General features: G+C 38.5%; 1 protein-coding gene across 3 annotated transcripts in view; it reads left to right on the plus strand.

The window, feature by feature from the left end:
- Positions 1-17,959, plus strand: part of krz (beta-arrestin protein kurtz) — a 112,281-nt gene extending 94,322 nt beyond the window's left edge. Inside the window, exons 1-12 of one of the 3 annotated variants that reach the window (XM_069505500.1) lie at positions 2,254-2,534; positions 6,526-6,621; positions 7,946-8,006; positions 10,380-10,522; positions 11,162-11,388; positions 11,818-11,950; positions 12,811-12,971; positions 13,639-13,710; positions 14,614-14,757; positions 15,169-15,255; positions 15,595-15,714; positions 16,197-17,959. In XM_069505500.1, the coding sequence (XP_069361601.1) occupies positions 2,499-2,534; positions 6,526-6,621; positions 7,946-8,006; positions 10,380-10,522; positions 11,162-11,388; positions 11,818-11,950; positions 12,811-12,971; positions 13,639-13,710; positions 14,614-14,757; positions 15,169-15,255; positions 15,595-15,714; positions 16,197-16,284 (1,368 nt within the window). In that variant the 5' untranslated portion in view covers positions 2,254-2,498 and the 3' untranslated portion in view covers positions 16,285-17,959. Of the gene's footprint in view, positions 1-2,253; positions 2,535-6,525; positions 6,622-7,945; positions 8,007-10,379; positions 10,523-11,161; positions 11,389-11,817; positions 11,951-12,810; positions 12,972-13,638; positions 13,711-14,613; positions 14,758-15,168; positions 15,256-15,594; positions 15,715-16,196 lie in introns of those variants that run through there. The other 2 variants (XM_034980233.2, XM_069505505.1) reach the window with 2 other exon arrangements.
- Positions 17,960-19,050: the final 1,091 nt, after the last annotated feature.

Here is a 19,050-nt window from a genome sequence, read left to right on the forward strand (position 1 = left end):
TATTAGCCATATTAAATGACTAATATTCCCCTTTCCTCTCCAATTAAGCGTCAAGCTTGTGCTAGAAGTAGGTACGACAATAGTGCAACGGGCGGGGTTTGAACCGTCGACCTTTCGGTTTTCAGTCCACTCCTATACCGGTTGAGCTATTGAGGCTGTGAAAGTTTCCGACGCGTGCGCTGCTTAAATGGTCAAAGTTACGCTGCTAAGTAACTCATGTACCCACAGTTTACAGATTGATTGATTATATTAATTTCGGCTTGTAGGCTACATACACAAATAGAGTTACGGTAGCGTGGCATGTCCTACGCGGCTCCTAGAAGTTGTATTAGGGACTGTATAAAGGCGTTTATACTGTAATGAACACGTGGAGTGTGGTTGGAGATGCGAAATCCCGCGTTGGAGCCGTGAAATCGCGCGTTTAACCCGTGAAATTGTGCGTTAAAGCCGTGAAATCGCTTGCTGGAGCCGTGAAATCGCGCACTGGAGCCGTGAAATTTCAATTGTGCGTCAGAGCCGTCAATTCGCGCGTTGGAGCTGTGAAGTCACGCGCCGTTTTTGGCTTGGCTTGGCACGGGCTGCAGTTTTAAGCCACTCATAAAGTTCAGTTTGATGAGATACAGACAGTTTTTTTTATTACGAAAAAATTATACCCGTAAAGAACACATGTTACGTGTCTCTACATGTATCAGGCATAGTCTTCTTCTAGTCTTCTCGTTGGGCGGCAATTTAAAACCTGATATCATTACAATTTTCCTAAATAAAAAGAAAGAAAAGACGTTTATTTACAAAACTGTGCCACATATCTTATAACAAAGAGCTGGGAAACTAACTATGTGTTGCTAACGGCTCGTTCGTAATATGAAATCAGCGAGGGTGTACCGGTAAACCCAACTGACGTACGTACCATGACCTCTCCCTCATTCCTCCCAAAATGGGCATTTACCTCGTGCCCGAGACGTCAATTCTCTCAAAGTGATAATAACTGTAATTCTGGTACAATATTTCAACGTTATACTACAAATTTCCTCGTTCTAATTCTACTAGGAATATTATTCACTGTAGCGTCATGCCACATGCAGCTCAGCACGTATTACGTAGTCTGTGTGACCACATAGAATAGACCTTTAGTATCACTAATGAGACATGGTTCCAGCGCATTAGCAATTTGCGGGACTTATACAGAGCGCGGTCACATCAGCAAGAGAGCGTTTATAGCGTCTGGAGTCTGAACGCCATGTCTTCCTCTCAGTATCTGGAATGAAACATTCGAACTAACCAATTTTCCAAAAAAATTGGTTAGATCGAATGGTTAATTCCACCAAACCAACGCCTTGGAATAAACTGAGTTTGAATTTGATTGCGTATTATCGTCCACAGGCTACATCAACCATAAGTTCCGTATTGCGTAACATACAGGGACGAAGTATCCGCACTAATAACTGTGGTGCCTTATGTATCCCGATGATCGAAAATCCGGATTAAAGAAAGAAGGCACCCCAACCACACGAGTAGATCTACTCGTGTGCCCCAACTTCATTGCGCCTCGTATCCGCAAGTAGGCGTAGACTATTATGGGATAGCTATATTATATGCTTTATTTCGTGTAAAGATTTTAGTTACGTACTCAAATACTTATTATTATTTACTACTAGGTGATGCCCGCGACTTCGTACGCGTAAGCTTCGATTTTTTTGTGGGAACACTTCGATTTTCTGGGATATATGGAATGTAAGCTATCCCTATACAGTATACTAGATTTCGTATGAGTCGTGAAAAGCTAGCAGATAGACATACTTTCGCATTTATAATATTGAGTATGAATGGTAGGTATACCTCTAAGAGGGCAGGTCCAACGCGCGCTTTACAGTTTAAACGCCTTCATAGTTCATACAGTTCCTTGTATTACAACTCCTAGGAGCAGTGTTAGGCGCAAGACACACCGGCAGAGTGCAGTGGAGATCGAGATTTTGAAGAATACCCCATCCAAATCTGTTCGGGGCTCGGGCATTTAGAAGTTGTTGTGGAATAAAGAAATTCACATATAAGTACATATGTACATTGTACATATATTATACCCGAAACACTTTTCCGTTTGTGTGTTACAGACTTAAGTACATTGCCCGAACAAATATTTTCCTGACAATTAATTAATTACGTAATTGTTTACATGGTTACAATATATAGGTAAATATTCAATGGTATTTATTCCCGTGCTTTATAAATAACCAGCCAGTCGAGAACTTATAACTGTTGAGAACAGTTATGCGACATCTAATTAATTCAATATTTTAATATCGGTCATTAAAAGTTAAAACAACATCAACACATTACTTGTTACCTACGTTATTAAAATTGTGATTAAATCTAATGTACCCAATTAGTATTAGCTTGGTGTTAATTACTCGAGTTTTGCTAACACTGAAGAGTTTTTTACTATTTGGAAGTGAATACGAACTATTATAGTGAAGTGTTCTGTTAAAGTGTGGAGATTTGCGATGACGTTAAAGCCGAAAACTAAGTCGCCTAGCAAGGTATGCTAATTATTTAGTATCTCAATTTTCATTAGAAGAATCAAAAGAATTTGACGACCTCCCTGGAGCAGTGGTCTTATTACTGGGAGGTATCGGCCTCGATTCCCGGCAGGGGAAATTTAGAATTTCATAATTTCTAAATTTTCTCTGGTCTAGTCTAGTGGGTGGCAAAGGCCACGGTACGATGCCGTGTAGAAACCATAGGGGAATAGGTTTAATTAAAACTGCCACAGCCCTTCCAGGTTAGCCCGCTTCCATCTTAGACTGCATTATCACTGTCCACCAGGTGAGATTGCAGTCAAGGGCGAACTTCACGAATCACGTGTTTAATGGATCTCTACTATCTAATAGGTAATGTTTAATGTTAATTAAGCTGTGATACCCTAGTAGTTAGGACGTCCGCCTTCTAATCGGAAATCGGGGGTTCGATCCCGGGCGCGCACCTCTAACTTTTCGAAATTATGTGCGTTTTAAGTAATTAAATATCACTTGCTTTAACGGTGAAGGAAAACATCGTGTGGAAACCTACAAGCCTGAGAGTTATCCATAATGTTCTCAAAGGTGTGTGAACAATTCGTACATGGCCAACGTGGTAGACTATGGCCAAACCCCTGTACTAAATCGGCGATGGGTTGATCATGATCATGAAGCAAATATTTAAAATCTATCATTTCATTCCATTTTCTTCAAATCTTTTCATTCCTAAGTACCTACTAGTAAAGTAAGTTTAAGTAAAGTTTTTCAGAAAAGTAAAGCTTCTAAATAAAAAACAAAGATATTAAATACCAACCCTGAAGCTGATCCCGTAGTAATAAATTACATGATTCTTAGAATAGTACCTTATCTAATTAGAGAAAACTTACGTACAAGATAATAATCATCTCTTAACGTTGAGTCGAAGATTTCTTATTACTCTTCTTCTTAAACTACTGGACGGATCGGGCTAAAATTTGGCATGCAGATAGCTATTTAGGCATCCGCTAAGAAAGGATTTTTGAAAATTAAACCCCTAAGGGGGTGAAATAGGGGTTCGAAATTTGTGTAGTTCACGCGGACGAAGTCGCGAGCATAGGTTTTTTTTATTTTTATAATCAGGTACAAGTTAGCCCTTGACTGCAATCTCACCTGATGGTAAGTGATGATGCAGTCTAAGATGATAGCGAGCTAACCTGGAAGGGGTATGGCAGTTTTTATTAAACCCATACCCCTTTGGTTTCTGCACGGCATCGTACCGGAACGCTAAATCGCTTGGCGGCACGGCTTTGCCGGTAAGCATTTTTTTTTCTTTATAAGGTTATTTAAAAAGGTTATTCTAAAAATTGACAATTCGTCTGTTCGTTACCCGTTTGTCCGCGTATCAAAAATGTCGCATGTTCATCCGATTGAAAAATTATGATCAGTGCGATTGAATTGAAAATACAGTTTTTTGGATTTGCGAAAGGGTTTCTGAAATAGTAGCATCAACCTACAATTATTATAGTTGGCATGCTAGTCGCATTGCAACCACGGGTAACACATGCAGGGTATTGGCTAGTTTTGCATAAAGGTTTCATACCGGTGTTATTAGTTAGATGGTTAACGCCCTTGAATAAGTAGGTATAACCATTATATAACAGTCATAGCGGGAAGTTTACCTTATGATAAGAGATGTTGTGACGCGCGCTGGTTAGATTACCTATAGGTACCTACTGTAAATTCTACTTACAGTACGTGGCCGAAAGTAATGTACATGGACCTTTAGAAGGATATAGCAAATTCGTAGAGCACTGTCTCTGCCGTTGAGACCGACAAAACGTCGCATAGGTATGAGTGACAGAGACAACGCTCTACAAAGCCGAATGATGTACCCATATCCAGTGGCGTGCAGCTCAGAGAGGCATAAACGCACTGCTTACCCTCATTATAATAAGTCTATGCTTATTTTTCATTTTAACCTGCCGTAAAATAAGTTCATACCTAAATGCATACCCTGGCTTGAACTCGTGTGCACGCCACTGCCCATATCGCTGGCTCACTACTGAACACGGGTCTCTTAGAATGAGAAATATTTGGTCATAGTGTACCAAAAAGGCCAATTAGTGTGGATTAGCAGACTTCTTTCATTTGGACACACCGCCCCGAGAATATTAGATACTATCTGATGCCCGCGACTTCGTACGCGTGGATTTAGGTTTTTAAAAATCCAGTGGGAACTCTTAAATTTTCCGGGATAAAAAGTAACCTATGTCCTTCCCCGAGTTGCAAGCTACCTCTATACCAAATTTCGTCAAAATCGGTTGAACGGTTGAGCCGTGAAAAGCTAGCAGACAGACAGACACACACTTTCGCATTTATAATATTAGTATGGAGTATGGATGCAGCACTAGGCAATAGGCATGCAGATTTCTTCACGATGTTTGGAAAGGTACCCTTACAATGGTACTGATTCTGGGCACAACCTAATTTTAGAGTATTCGCATTCTCTCCTTACTAATCTAAATATATAAAAGGCAAAGGTGACTGACTGACTGACTGACTGATCTATCAACGCACAGCTCAAACTACTGGACGGATCGGGCTGAAATTTGACATGCAGATAGCTATTATGACGTAGACATCCGCTAAGAAAGGATCTTTGAAAATTCAACCCCTAAGGGAGTGAAATAGGGGTTTGAAATTTGTGTAGTCCACGCGGACGAAGTCGCGAGCATAAGCTAGTGTAATATGAAAAGGACAACCGCAGTTTGACTTGGAATTTTATTATAAAATATTACACGGATACGGAACCCTAAAAAGGATGGCTAAAATGAATTAACTTCAAGTCATTCTTGTTAGAATTAATTATTTTTAATGGTTTAGTGACTTGTTATTTTTATTCAATTCATATGAATTTAGGACGCTATGGGCAACCACAATACGTTGTAGGTGTCAGTAGGTATTTCCTTGCAAAGATCTTATGCAATGGTAATTAGGGATTTCTATTTTCCTTAGGAATATACAAATTAACACAATACGTAATTGTACCTGCGCAGTATATGAAAATGGCGTTTAATCTTGCCCGAAATAGAACTGAAACTGGAGCAAAACTGATAAGTTTAGCACACCTACACGTAATCGATTCTCGATAGTTACGACTGCAGACATCGACTAGGTAAACGAGTCCCCATTGTCTCTTTCCATCAGGTATGATGTTTTGAGTTTCTTGTGGGCTCTTCTCAGACCTGGGTGCATTTGGAACCCTCGTAGCTTTAGTTCAAGACACACGGCTAGTGTGTTAAGCCAAGTTCGAATAAGATTTTTTTTCTTATATGAACGGCGACAGACGGGCAGTGTGTATTTTACACGAACCATTTCAAGCTACTTTTGAGCCCCCCATAACTCAGAAACTATTAAAGCTACACATTTACATTTGGTTTATCGTGCAAAATGTCGAAAAAATACGACTGTAGTACGGAACCTTCCTTGCGCGAGCCTGACTCGCACTTGGCCGGTTTTCATTTAAAAAAATAAATAGCTAGATACCGGGTAGCACTCATCATACCACTCGTCTCATCAATTTAGAACATTGATGAGACTAAATTATAAACGTATACGTTTTCTCGACATTTTGCATGATAACTCAAAAACTATGATGCATAAAAATAAATAAAAATCAGTTTTAGAATGCACAGGAAGACCTTTCATATGATACCCCACTTGATACTTATCTTACTTCGAAAATTGAATAAACTAATTATTAGTTTATGACCACAATTTTTTTTTGTGGGATGTAACCACAAATTCACGGTTTTCAGATTTTCCCCCTAATGCCAGCTATAAGACCCACCTTCCTGCCAAATTTCATGATTCTAGGTCAACGGGAAGTACCCTGTAGGTTTCTTGACAGACAGACAGACAACAAAGTGATCCTATAAGGGTTCCGTTTTTCCTATTGAGGTACGGAACCCTAAAAATCGTACTTCAGGTTAGTACAGTAAAACGCTTGTATAGATGAGAATGTGGTTTGTTGCAGTGTTGCGGTGGGCGCCGTGTCACAATGGACGACGGAGGCAGCAACAAGCAGCGGCAAGCCACGCGCGTCTTCAAGAAGAGCTCGCCCAATGGAAAGGTGGGTTATGTGAGGACAGAATAGAAAGAAACGATACGTAGGGGATAGGGATGATGACAAGTGTTATGTTCTCCTCGCCGACTACCCATGGTAGCCAATGTCAACGGACAGCAAACTAAGTAGTCCACTTTTCTGGTTAAGCGGCAAAGCTATGCTGCCAAGCGATTTATAGCGTTCCGGTATGATGCTGTATATAAACCGATAATGGGTATGGTTTTAATGAAACTGCTCCTGTCAAGTAAGCCCGCTACCGTCTTAGACTGCATCATCACCAAGTGACATATTTTAATGTATTAGATAACGGGTACCCGTATCGGGTTGTATGTACCCGTTATCTACATTAAAATATGTCGTTAAACGTGGTTAAACCACGAAATATGCTTAAAATCACCATGTCAAATTGCAGTCATTGGCTAACTTGTAATATTAGAATAAAGAAGTACACAAATAAGAGACCTTTTAAATGTACTAAACCAAATAAACAGTACAAATTTCGGGCAGTATAGTAGTCATGACGCTAAAGACGACATTGACACCGATTCCGTTGTCTTTCTCTAAATTTAGAGTATCTGCATCCTTTTCTTTTTAACAATACTAAAAAGGGACAGAACATGAACTTTACATTTAAAGACTCTAAATTTTAGTGCACGCTACAAATTTAAACAGTAGGCTCGCGACTGCGCGCTAAAATCACGGGTTTTACCATCTAAAAATTAAATTGAAAACTGTCAAACTGCGTCTGTCCTTTTCATATTACATTAGTAAGAGGAGAATGCGAATACTCTAAAATTAGGTTGTGCACAGAATCAGTACCATTATGTACTTTGCTGGCCATCATTCCAATAGCCCCCGCTGTAGCCGACTAGACAGTGTGATGGCCTTTGCCCAGTTGTGGTACTTCAATACAACGTTATCGTCGATTTGAGAAGCAGTGAAAAAAATTGGATCAAAACCGGTCAAACCGAACTAAACCAAGATGAATATCTTGAAATTCCTCTAACCATTTACAAAATCTACTTCTCGTTATGTATTGTACTTTGTTATCCAATTATAATTGAAAACTGATTTGTATAGGCAGGCATTTCGGAAAAATATCGCCTATACCTAGCCAATTAACGTGACAAAGGGAACAACAATATATTGAAAATATATCTGAAATAGGATTGGCGAACGTAAATGGGTAAAAAAGTTAAATAAAAATTCGATCAAAAAATATAATATTATCGCTGAGAGCCCAATTACTCGTACATACCTCACCTATAAATATTTTCGATAGAATTTGTTACCTATAGGGAATAAATATTTTTTTTATTATTATTTTCAGATCACAGTGTATTTAGGGAAACGAGACTTCGTAGACCATATCACACACGTAGACCCGATTGGTGAGTATCAAATTATAACTGAAATATCTTTATTATCCATTCACTAGCGACCCGCCCCGGCTTCGCATGGGTGCAACGTAGATAGGTACTAATGTGGTGTCAGATATCTACTCGTGTGGTGTCTGAGGAAATTATAGGCGCCGCGGCAGTGCCCGCCGCCTTCGTCTCCTTTTGTTGCGCGTTAGTTTTAATCTTACGATATTTCATATTATTTTAATTTTGTGATATCTCGTAAGATATTATTCTAAATTAAATGATGTAAAGGGCAATTTGGGTTTAAATTGAATATTACAGATGATCAACTATTTTATTTTGATAAGAATTAATAGCATGTCAGTAAAAACACACTCGAAAATAAGGCTTTGTTTCAGATCACATTTGAAAATCATAAAATCGAGTAATGTAAGCAAACCTTCAAAGATATATGTATGCTATCGCGGACTTTTCTGTAGAACTTTTAAAGAGAAACAATTTCACCATACATTGTTTTCGTGTAACTTTGACCATTTAGGCAGCGCACGCCTCGGAAACTCTCAAATGAGAGGATTTTTCCGACCTAATTCACATTATTTCAATTTCCCTAGGGATCTCTAATTTTTTGAGAATTAACTATACCTATAAACCTTCCTCTTGAATCACTCTATCTATTAGTGGAAACCGCACTAAAATCCGTTGCGTAGTTTATAAGAAATTGTAAGAGGCACTTCCTGGATCTAGGTGCCTCTTTGGATGCCTAGTCTAGGTCTAGGAAGTGTTTCATGTAACGATATTTTATATGTACAATTATGCACTAATTAACAGCTTTTAATTTTTATAACAGTTTTTTACCTAGATTTTATTAAATTTGTATAACGCGAACTCGCCATCCTCACATAAACTTTAACAGCTTCCACAGGATGGCGAACTGTTTATTTTAAAATGTATTAGTGAAATTTACGTGATCAATAAAAAAAAAAAAAAGATCTACGTGTTCATACATACATACATACAGACGCGGGAAGCGAGTTTATTTTATACTATGTAGAGATTATACATAGCTATTACATGATTTTGGTTTGTTAACTATGCGTACTTTGTACAGTTGTTGTCAACACTTCGTGAAGGTTTCTGACATAGTACCATCAAGGCATCAACGTATAGGTGGCGCGCGAGTTCCATTATTACGTGTCGGGTATCAGCTAGTCGGTTATGTCGTCGACATTCCATCTACACGCACGAAACGTTTTGCGTCATCATTCCTCAATCGGCAATCCTCATGTACGCATGGCTAAGGTTTGGAAAACCCTTCCGCGATATGTGTTTCAATCCGCGTATTTTTGAATCAAGAATGAATAGACATAGTCTAGATAAACGAGTCCCATCTAATCACTTTTCATCAGGTATGATGTTTTGAGTTTGCTGTGGGCTCTTCTCAGACCTGGGCGCGTTTAGAACCCTCGTAGCTTTAGTTTAATTAATTATCACCACTATAATATCCACATATTACAAATCCAACAACTGACTATCAAAAAGAGTCCAATATTACTTTGAATGATTTGACTTTAAATTTCGACTATGATTATGGTCAGGCGTGTACTTAATAAATAAAAAAATCTAAAAGCCTGTCAAAAGAAAGTCTGTAACCAACAACGTGTTCAAAAACGGTCTAAGAAAACTCATAATGATTTAACCATAGATTAATTATTGGTCTCGCTCCGCTCTACGATTTAACCTATTCAACGAGTTAAACTAAAATATTTCTTGGCCTCGGTTTTCATGTATGTGCCTTGAAAGCTTTTAATGTAAACTGTGTGACAATAATGGAGTTCTCGGTGATTTTCAATTGTTAGTATAGTTAGTATAGTTTTTTTTTTTTTTTAGTTTGGTAGTACAGTTATTTTTTTAAATGTTTGTAATAAACAGACAGACAGATGGACAGACAGACTAAAAAACAATAAGATTTCCTTGTTTTGCTACGGAATCCTAAGGAAAGCTCTGCCTTATGGGGAACATTAGGACTGTCGAGAAACGAGGATTAAGGGATACAATAAAAGAATAAGAAGCTTTATTATTGGAGGTCTAAACCTGAGCAATTTCTTAAAAAGTAATGCGGTCGTAAATCCAAGGTCCTTAAGATTTTATACGAAAACTAGGTGATGCCCGCGACTTCGTACGCGTGGATTTAGGTTTTTAAAAATCCCGTGGGAACTCTTCGATTTTCCGGGATAAAAAGTAGCCTATGTCCCTTTCCAGGTTTTAAACTGTACCCATGCGAAAAATCACGTCGATCCGTTGCTCCGTTACGAAGTGATTGAAGGACAAACCAACAAACACACTTTCACATTATAATAGGGGTAGTGATACAAATGAAAAATAAACAAAATACTGTTTCAGATGGGGTAGTACTAATTGATCCGGAATACGTGAAGGACAGAAAAGTTTTCGGACATGTCCTCGCGGCATTCAGATATGGACGGGAAGACTTGGACGTGCTGGGCCTCACCTTCCGCAAGGACCTCTACCTCGCCGCAGAACAGGTAAATAATACATATCATCATCATCAGCCCATCGCCGGCCCATTACTGAGAACGGGTCTCCTCTCAGAATGAGAATGGTTTTTGACTATAGTCCATCACGCGCTGGCCAAGTGCGGATTGCAGATTTCCCACACCTTTGAGAACATTATGTAAAATTCATGCAACCTCACGATGTTTTCCGTCAGCATTCAAGTAAGTGATACCTAATTTGTTAAAACGCACATAACTTCGAAAAGTTAGAAGAATCGAACCCCTGACCTTCCAAATAGAAAGTCGACGTCTTAACCATAGGCTATCACTGCTTTTTTATTATAGTACATTAACATACTAATACATATTATGTTCAGAAACCCATTGATTATTTGGAGATACTTTTTAACCACATAAGCACTTTCAGTGTCCAGACCTCTCTCTAAAGTGTATTCACGTATAATTATGAGCTTAATATCAAGTATGTTAGCTTGCAATCAATTTTCAGGATTTTATTATGCGTTTCATAATACGTATTGATATATTTGAAACTCACGGATTTCTTTAAAAATACAAACCAAAATTGTTTAAACAGTCCTAAACTTTAGAAACACCTTGCCGATGGCCTTTACATTTGAAACGGAGTCGTAATTCAGATGATTCTTCCAGATATATCCAGCGACGGGCACCCCAAAGCGACCACTCACGCGGTTGCAAGAGCGACTCGTCCGCAAGCTGGGCCCGGCAGCTCATCCCTTCTACTTCGAGCTCCCGCCCCACTGCCCGGCCTCTGTCACGTTACAGCCAGCCCCTGGCGACACGGGCAAGCCTTGCGGGGTCGACTACGAGCTGAAGGCCTTCGTCGCTGACTCACAAGATGATAAGCCACACAAGAGGTAAATAGGGCTTTGATATCTGGCACCTAAGTATTTCATCTAATGTCAATTCAATGGCATGCCATCGAAATGTCAAAGGAAGATCATGCCAAGATAAGCGATAATCTGTTTAGCATTCACAACAAGTTAAGGGTCTACTTTAGCCCGTTTAGATCATTATGGTTTATCAAAGACATGTACCACATGCACTAGGTACAGGAAAAAGAATACGGGTGCCCTTGTCTCAATGGTCTTGGTGCAAATTTTAAACTAATGATACTCTTTTACACTTTCGAGGTTATCATTGTGAATTTACTGGCCTATAAATATTAAAATCTATTGCGAAAATACACGAAGGTATCCTGCATAAATCTCTTTCTCGTGAGGTACACTTTAGAATCAGTTATTTTTTTCTAAGACTACCCCCTCTAAAAATATTTCGTTTTTCAGAAATTCGGTAAGATTAGCGATCAGAAAGATAATGTACGCGCCGAGCAAGCAAGGCGAGCAGCCCTCTGTCGAAGTGTCCAAGGAGTTTATGATGAGCCCCAACAAATTGTATCTGGAAGCCTCATTGGACAAGGTATCTATCACTATTAGACCTTTTTTCGACCTCACATAATGGAATATGATATAAAACAAAATGTAAGAAACTGTTCCGGAAAATATTATTTTGACGAGAAGCTATGCTATGGGGACTTGAATGGCAAAAGTGAACGAAACCGGCACCTCATTGCCTGGGCAGCGCGTATTATTGCCCTTATAAATGAGCGAGAAAGAGTCGCTTTTGTCAGGCCGCAGGCGTCCCACGACAGGTCGACCTTTTCTTTAAAAACTCAAATGGGAATAATACTTGTACAGAAGACTTTACTCCCTACAGACACAATTTTAATCACTTATCCTCCTAAAAATTTCAGTAAGTTTCGAGTTGTGAGTCAACTCGAAATTAGTTCGATTCAGCACCATACAAAAATAAAAAAATTGCCCTGTTAAATAATTCTCGCAAAGGGCCATTTCCCCTTGATTAAACTTCGAAAATTATTAGGGTACCAGAATTTGTAGGGTCGCGAAAAATTATTAGGGTCTGGAAGATCCTTCTAATTTATTTTTATGGAACTATACTAACCTTAAGTCACTAGCCAACTATGAGTGACAATCGATAAAAAAATATTGCCCTGTTAAACTCTCATTATCATAAGCGTTATTTTATTTTGATTAAACTTAGAAAGTTATTAGGGTACCAGAATTTATAGGGGAAGAGAAATATTGTGAGACATGTCTTGTGAGTTCTCCATAAAGGTGTGTGAAATATGTCGATCCGCATTTGGCCTGCGACTATGGCCTAAACCATTATCATTCTGAGTTAACCGAACCGTGATCAATAGTTGGTCCACCGATGGGATGAAATGATGGTGATATTACCTAATACCACGTTTCTTACAGGAACTATACCACCACGGCGAGAACATAGCGGTAAACGTGCATATAGCGAACAATTCCAACCGCTCCGTCAAACGCATCAAAGTGTCGGTGCGTCAGTTCGCAGACATCTGTCTCTTTTCCACCGCTCAGTACAAATGCACCGTCGCCGAGGCCGAGAGCGAGTGAGTACTATTTATTTTACTTTCCACTTCACATGAAGACAAGTCATCGAATTGTTTTATTGGCTGTAGATTTTGGAAGAATGTCAGGTGTCAGCCAATCGGAAGGATCGCGATTATCGCATAGTAACTATCAATGCTTGGTAATAGAGGTACCTCCAGCCTAGCTGTAGAGCGTAGATCTATCAAGCTCCATTCTTTTTTAAGCAAAAGGTAAACCTTAATCTCACATTAATAATGCATGCATTCATGCGCGTGCGCAGGTGTACCTTTAAAGGTAAGGGTTCCTTGGTGCAAATACAACGCATTTAAATACAATGTACAAACGCTGAAGTTAAATAATTTTAATGTGCTGGGTTGCTTGGTGCGCACAAACTACGTGCGTATCCAATGGATACAGGTTGCGTATCCCTCAATTCATATGTTGTTTACTTAATTACATATAAGACATAATTTTTTGCAATTCAGTTGTACAACGTATATTACGTTCATATTTTTACACCTTCCGCCACATATTTAGGCTTCATTGAAAAGAAATTCAAAAGAGTAACCTTGGTTGTAATAATTTTATTCGCTTCACCTCACACGCCTCTTAAAAACATCTTAATATTCTTTACACGAATAATTTCATCAAAAATGTTACCCACAATAGAATGTCTTTCTGATTCAGGGACGTGGCCAAGTGGAAAACGTTTAGATTCCCCCTTATCGGATTGTTCAGTAAGAATATAAAAAAGTCTGTGTAAGTGTTTGGGAGTGACCCTGGCTAAGCATGCATCGCATTGCATTTATTCCAAATTTTATCCCACTACTAATTCTGCCTGATCCATCTCGATTTAGCTTAGTATTTACTATTTACCAACCCTTTTTCAAAATTTTTGGCTTTATAACAAAATTTTAAAATTGCCTGTGACAAAATATAATATGGGGGAACTAAGAACGTTTGGGTGGCCTGCTTGGATTTGTTTTGGGATAAATAGGTTATGGTGCAAGGCTTATGAGAAATCCTTTGCCAAAACTTAAAAGGTTTTTTTAAAGTACGTTTTTTTGATGATTTTTATGGAGAAACTTCCGGGTGGAAATTTGTTATTATTGGTTTTTATGCGCTTAACAAAAAAGTGGTGGTGGAATTCACTTTATTACTGCTATGAAGTATACTCTGATACAAAAGCACAGTGGGGTACTTAGCTCTCGATGGGTTCCTTCTTGACCCTTAATGAAACTTTTCAAGTTAACAAGGAATTACGTTAATCTGCCTATATATGGAGATGACAGATCTAGCCAATGCTTCTGCGTATATCCAGGTCAGTGTGGGGGTGTAGGGGAAGTATAGTCCGCGACAGGTCGAGATGAGGCACGATCTGTCGCGTACTATAGGTATTGTATGATATTTCTCGCATAAGATCAGCGTGTTACTAGATCCTAGGGGCAGTATGTTAGAATCCATACGTGGTTTCATATGTGGATTAGGTCCAACGCAGAAACGTAGGTAGTTGCGTATTTGGGGCCAGGCTGTCATTACTTTAACTCTCGTGTAACACTTTTTTACATGAATGACAAATCACTCAGGTCTGAAGGAAACTATGAACTACGAAAGAAAGTTGTACTCTCAGGAACAATGAACTGACTTTGTGTTTGTTTGTAGGGAGGGCTGCCCGGTGGGACCGGGCTTCACGCTGAGCAAGGTGTTCACGCTCACGCCGCTGCTGGCCAACAACAAGGACAAGTGGGGGCTAGCGCTCGACGGGCAGCTCAAGCACGAGGACACCAACCTCGCCTCTAGCACACTGTGAGTAAACTTCTTATTCATTAGCGCTAAAATTCTGGGGACTAAAATGAGAAAGAATCGTCACCGCATCACCATCAGCTACACACCTACATAGGTACAACAACTAACCGCAAACTTTGTTAAGCTAACGACAGAGGAATGTGCAGTGCTCAGACAAGCCGCCAAGAGTTTACGAGCACGAAGAAATCAATATTGTAATATTTTGTTTTTGTGGAATATTATTAAAAAAAACACCGCCGTCAGGGAGAACTATTCTCTCTCTCTCTCTCAGTTTCTTTCACCCTCAGCTGATCATTGCTGCTGTAGCAGCCACCGTGAGTTCTCTCTATTCCCTTAATCTTAGAGTTTCCTTCACCTCAGTAGGTTACTTTGTACAGCATAGTAACACAAGACGTACTTTTATTTTTACAGGATTGCGGATCCATCTCAGCGCGAGAATTTAGGCATTATAGTACAGTACAAGGTGAAAGTGAAGTTATGTCTGGGACCTTTGGGCGGGTAAGAGATTTCATCATTTATTTTTTCCATTATAGGTTCTTTGAATTACTATAAAATTAGATGATGCCTGCGACTTTGTTCGCGTGGATTTCGATTTTGAAATTCCCGTGGGAACTTTTTGATTTCCCAGGATAAAAAATATCATATGTCATTGTCCAGGCTTTCAACTATACTCATGCAAAAAGTCACGTCGATCCGTTGCGACGTGATTGTAGGACAAACCAACAAACAAACACACTTTCGCATTTATAATAAGGGTACTTTGATTTATTTGAATTAAAGTTGTTTTAGTTGGTGGCTGGAGAATTTTATTATACTAATTAAACATTCTGTACACAGTGAGCTGAGCGCCGAACTGCCGTTTATCCTGATGCACCCCAAACCAGAGGAAGAGGCACCGCGGCCCCTGCCCGAGCCCGCTCCAGCCGACCACGACCTCATCCAGCTCGACCCGCACCCGTGAGTACATGCCTTTACCGTCTTCTAGTCCTCTGAAGTACATACTACATGATGTAACCAAACACTCTCTTCGATAATATTCTATAGCTCATAAGTCATAAGGTCCAATTTCGTATTTATACGTCAAGAGTGAACTATTATTTGGGCAACTAAAAAGTTAACTTTTCAAACTGTATAATCAGGCAGTCAAAACGGCCTTCAGAAATAGCAGCAAAGAAAATGTTTCGACGCATTCGGCTCGTACACATTATGTTATGTGATTTTTATTTTTTTGTACCTACTGAAAATGCGTTGAATACGACGCTCATGGCAAATTAAATATCCCACAAAATATTTTTTTGTTGTCTTAATTTTATTTTGCTTAGGATTCTTTATTTCCTGCATAAAAATAGTTACACTTAACACCTAGAGATATTCTCTTAAATAACCTTTGGCAGTGGGGAACGGCCGACGTAACATGTATTATTCGTTTCTATTTCCAGAGACGAGAACGGTCAAGAGCAAGACGACGATATTATATTCGAGGATTTCGCGCGGCTTCGGCTCAAGGGCGCCGACGCGGACGCTTGAACGAACCGCTCGATCGCTCGATCGTTCGATCATACGCAATATTGCGTCCCGGCTGGACTACACAGGTACACTCTGATGTGCGAACACTTGACTAGGAGGCGGAGAGTCAAAACACGGTATAGTTCGATTAATAAATCCTCGGCAGACATCGATTATGAGACAAGTTTTGGTTGAAAACTAAATTACCTGCAAGAAAGATCCGAAACCAAGAGCAAAAAAAAAATTGGACCAAGATCGATTCTGCCGTTTAGTTTTGGCCTGAGATGCAGTCGGATCTTAACGAAATGTCTCCGGAAATATTCTGCCAACGTCCAAAAGATAAGAACATTTTTTATGACTTTTTAAATGTTGGTAGCGTATACATACGTCATACATGCAGGTGTTTTGAAGCCAGGAGACGTTGTTATAGTCTACTTTAGGCCAATGTCTTGGCTGAAAAAAGACCCTTAATGTTAGTGAATGTCATCTTTATTAACTGTTGTGGTGTTATGGGTTTAACAATGCCTTTTCAAGCATTGTTTAAGGTCAATTGACTTGATGGCTGCTCCTTGTAAATTTGATGTTGAAAAAATCTATCTGTACGTCTACATGAATAAAAATAAGTAGATTTTAGAGTGTCTGTTCCATTTTTATTGACATTAAATTTGTACAGAGTAGTTAGCGTGAAAATAAACATTTTAAATGCACGTCATATTTCGTATGAAAACGAATGATATACATGAATAGCCACGCACAATGTTACATGAAGCGTAGTATGCGAACGAATGTAGAGAATTAATGAGACGATTGTAAAGATGTGTGTCACGAATCCCCTGTACAGTGTTTATGTTGAGGATTTACCCACACAGATTAAATATTATAAGTTAAATGTATATCAAATATGAAATCTGTGTTTAGGGAATAGAGTTTAAATTCGATTGTGACAATTGGGTATTTGACTCCAATTTTTTTATTACTTTAATATAAACTAGGATAAAAATAATGACGTAGACTGAAAAACTAATTAAATCGATCAAATAACAAAATAGTTATAAGCATTTAAATATTTCTGGTTTGACAGAGATAGCAGTATAGAATTTTGACGTCACACCTTACTAATGCCATAGTAGCCTCGTGCGGTTTCTTACAAATTTTCATTTTGCGAGAAAGGGATAGAAGACTCTCCCACTCCAAAATTAAAATGCCTGTAACTTTGTAAATCTTTGTTGGATTTTAATATTTTTTCAGCGTACGTCTTTCTTTTTATCGTAGTTGAATAAAGTAATAATATTTATCAAATTCAAAAGTAGGAAAATACCCAATTTTGATTCGAAGGTTTGGGTTGGGAAGTTGGCTGAACGGGAGCTTTGCATTTGTGTGAGGTTCATCATACACGGATACAAAATAGTTTGAACTGGGTTCCATTATCCGATACCATATTGTAGGGTACTCCCATACATAAATCCAAAGCTCATAGTTCAATGTTTCAACTGCAACGTTGTGCTTTGCACACGTTATAACTAATGCAATCCGAAACAAGAATAAACGCTACAAAACTAAAAGTACCTAAGAAAAGCGCGAAACATATAATGATAAAAAAATATATAATACTTGGTGTATATTACATGTGAAAATTTTATTTTTGAATAGAGTTATTAATTAATCGAGTACAAGTTTAAGTTTTATGCGTTAACGTTTTTTTGGCGATCATTGTCCATCGATACTTTTCTTTATTAGTGAATTTATAGTACAATATGTTTGTTAATGTGCATTTATAGAATAAAAACGCATTTTGTACCTTAATGTTATTTACTTTGTCGGGTAGTGGGTGTATTTATATAGGTACTAATAATGTTGGGAAGAATCATATTGGGGGCTTTATATTAAAATATATAAAATAATATTGTTCCACCTATATTTCGATTTAAATTTTAATGAACAAATGAGTTTGGATTGCACAAACATTACATACATATATGGAATGTTTTCGTGTGAATATAATATATCGACAGGATATATTATATCGCTACTAAGATATTTTGTTATAAGATGCTAAACAATATATTATCACAAAGGGACATAATAAAGAATATAATAGCTTTGTTTGGTAAACTTATTTAAAAAATAGAGTCAATTATAAACTTTTTGTATAATCTTTACTTGCTTAATACTTGCTCAAAGGCCCGTTGAGAAAATTTAATAAATGAAGGTACTTTTTCTTGATTTTAATCGGTTATTATCTGCTGATGTTATTTTCCTGCTACAATGAAGTGGCTTAAAACCCGTACAAACCGTCTTAAGTTCGTTTATACAGATGTAGCTAGTGACGGGACGTGGCGCGGATTCACGTCTCCACTTGAATGGCGTTAGAAGATGTGGTGGGGCTTGTACTAAAGCCACAAAATAATTAGTATACCCGCGTGGTAGAAGCAAAACTAAGTTAAAAATGAGTCGGCAAAAGGTTCATATCGATAAAAGATGGCGGCCTCAAAACGGCTATTCTGTTTGGCGGCCACTTTAAAACACAATCGACAAAAATCTTACCACCTTGCTTAACGTGATTACTGTTAAGAAGAATCTAAGTGCTGGTGTACTACGCGCGACATTTGAAAACTGAATACATTCCGTAGACGATGCAGGATGAGTGGACAATTTGTGACAGAAACCAATTTTTTCTCCATTTGGGTACCATATTATGGTGACCCTAAATGGGAATGGATGAAAGTCATGTTTGAAAATGTCTGTTTTTTGGAAAAACAAGGCCTGTTCGTAGTCATTGGGGCCGAC

The sequence above is a fragment of the Maniola hyperantus genome, chromosome 2, assembly GCF_902806685.2.
Source record: "Maniola hyperantus chromosome 2, iAphHyp1.2, whole genome shotgun sequence".
In the NCBI taxonomy this organism is placed as follows: domain Eukaryota; kingdom Metazoa; phylum Arthropoda; class Insecta; order Lepidoptera; family Nymphalidae; genus Maniola; species Maniola hyperantus.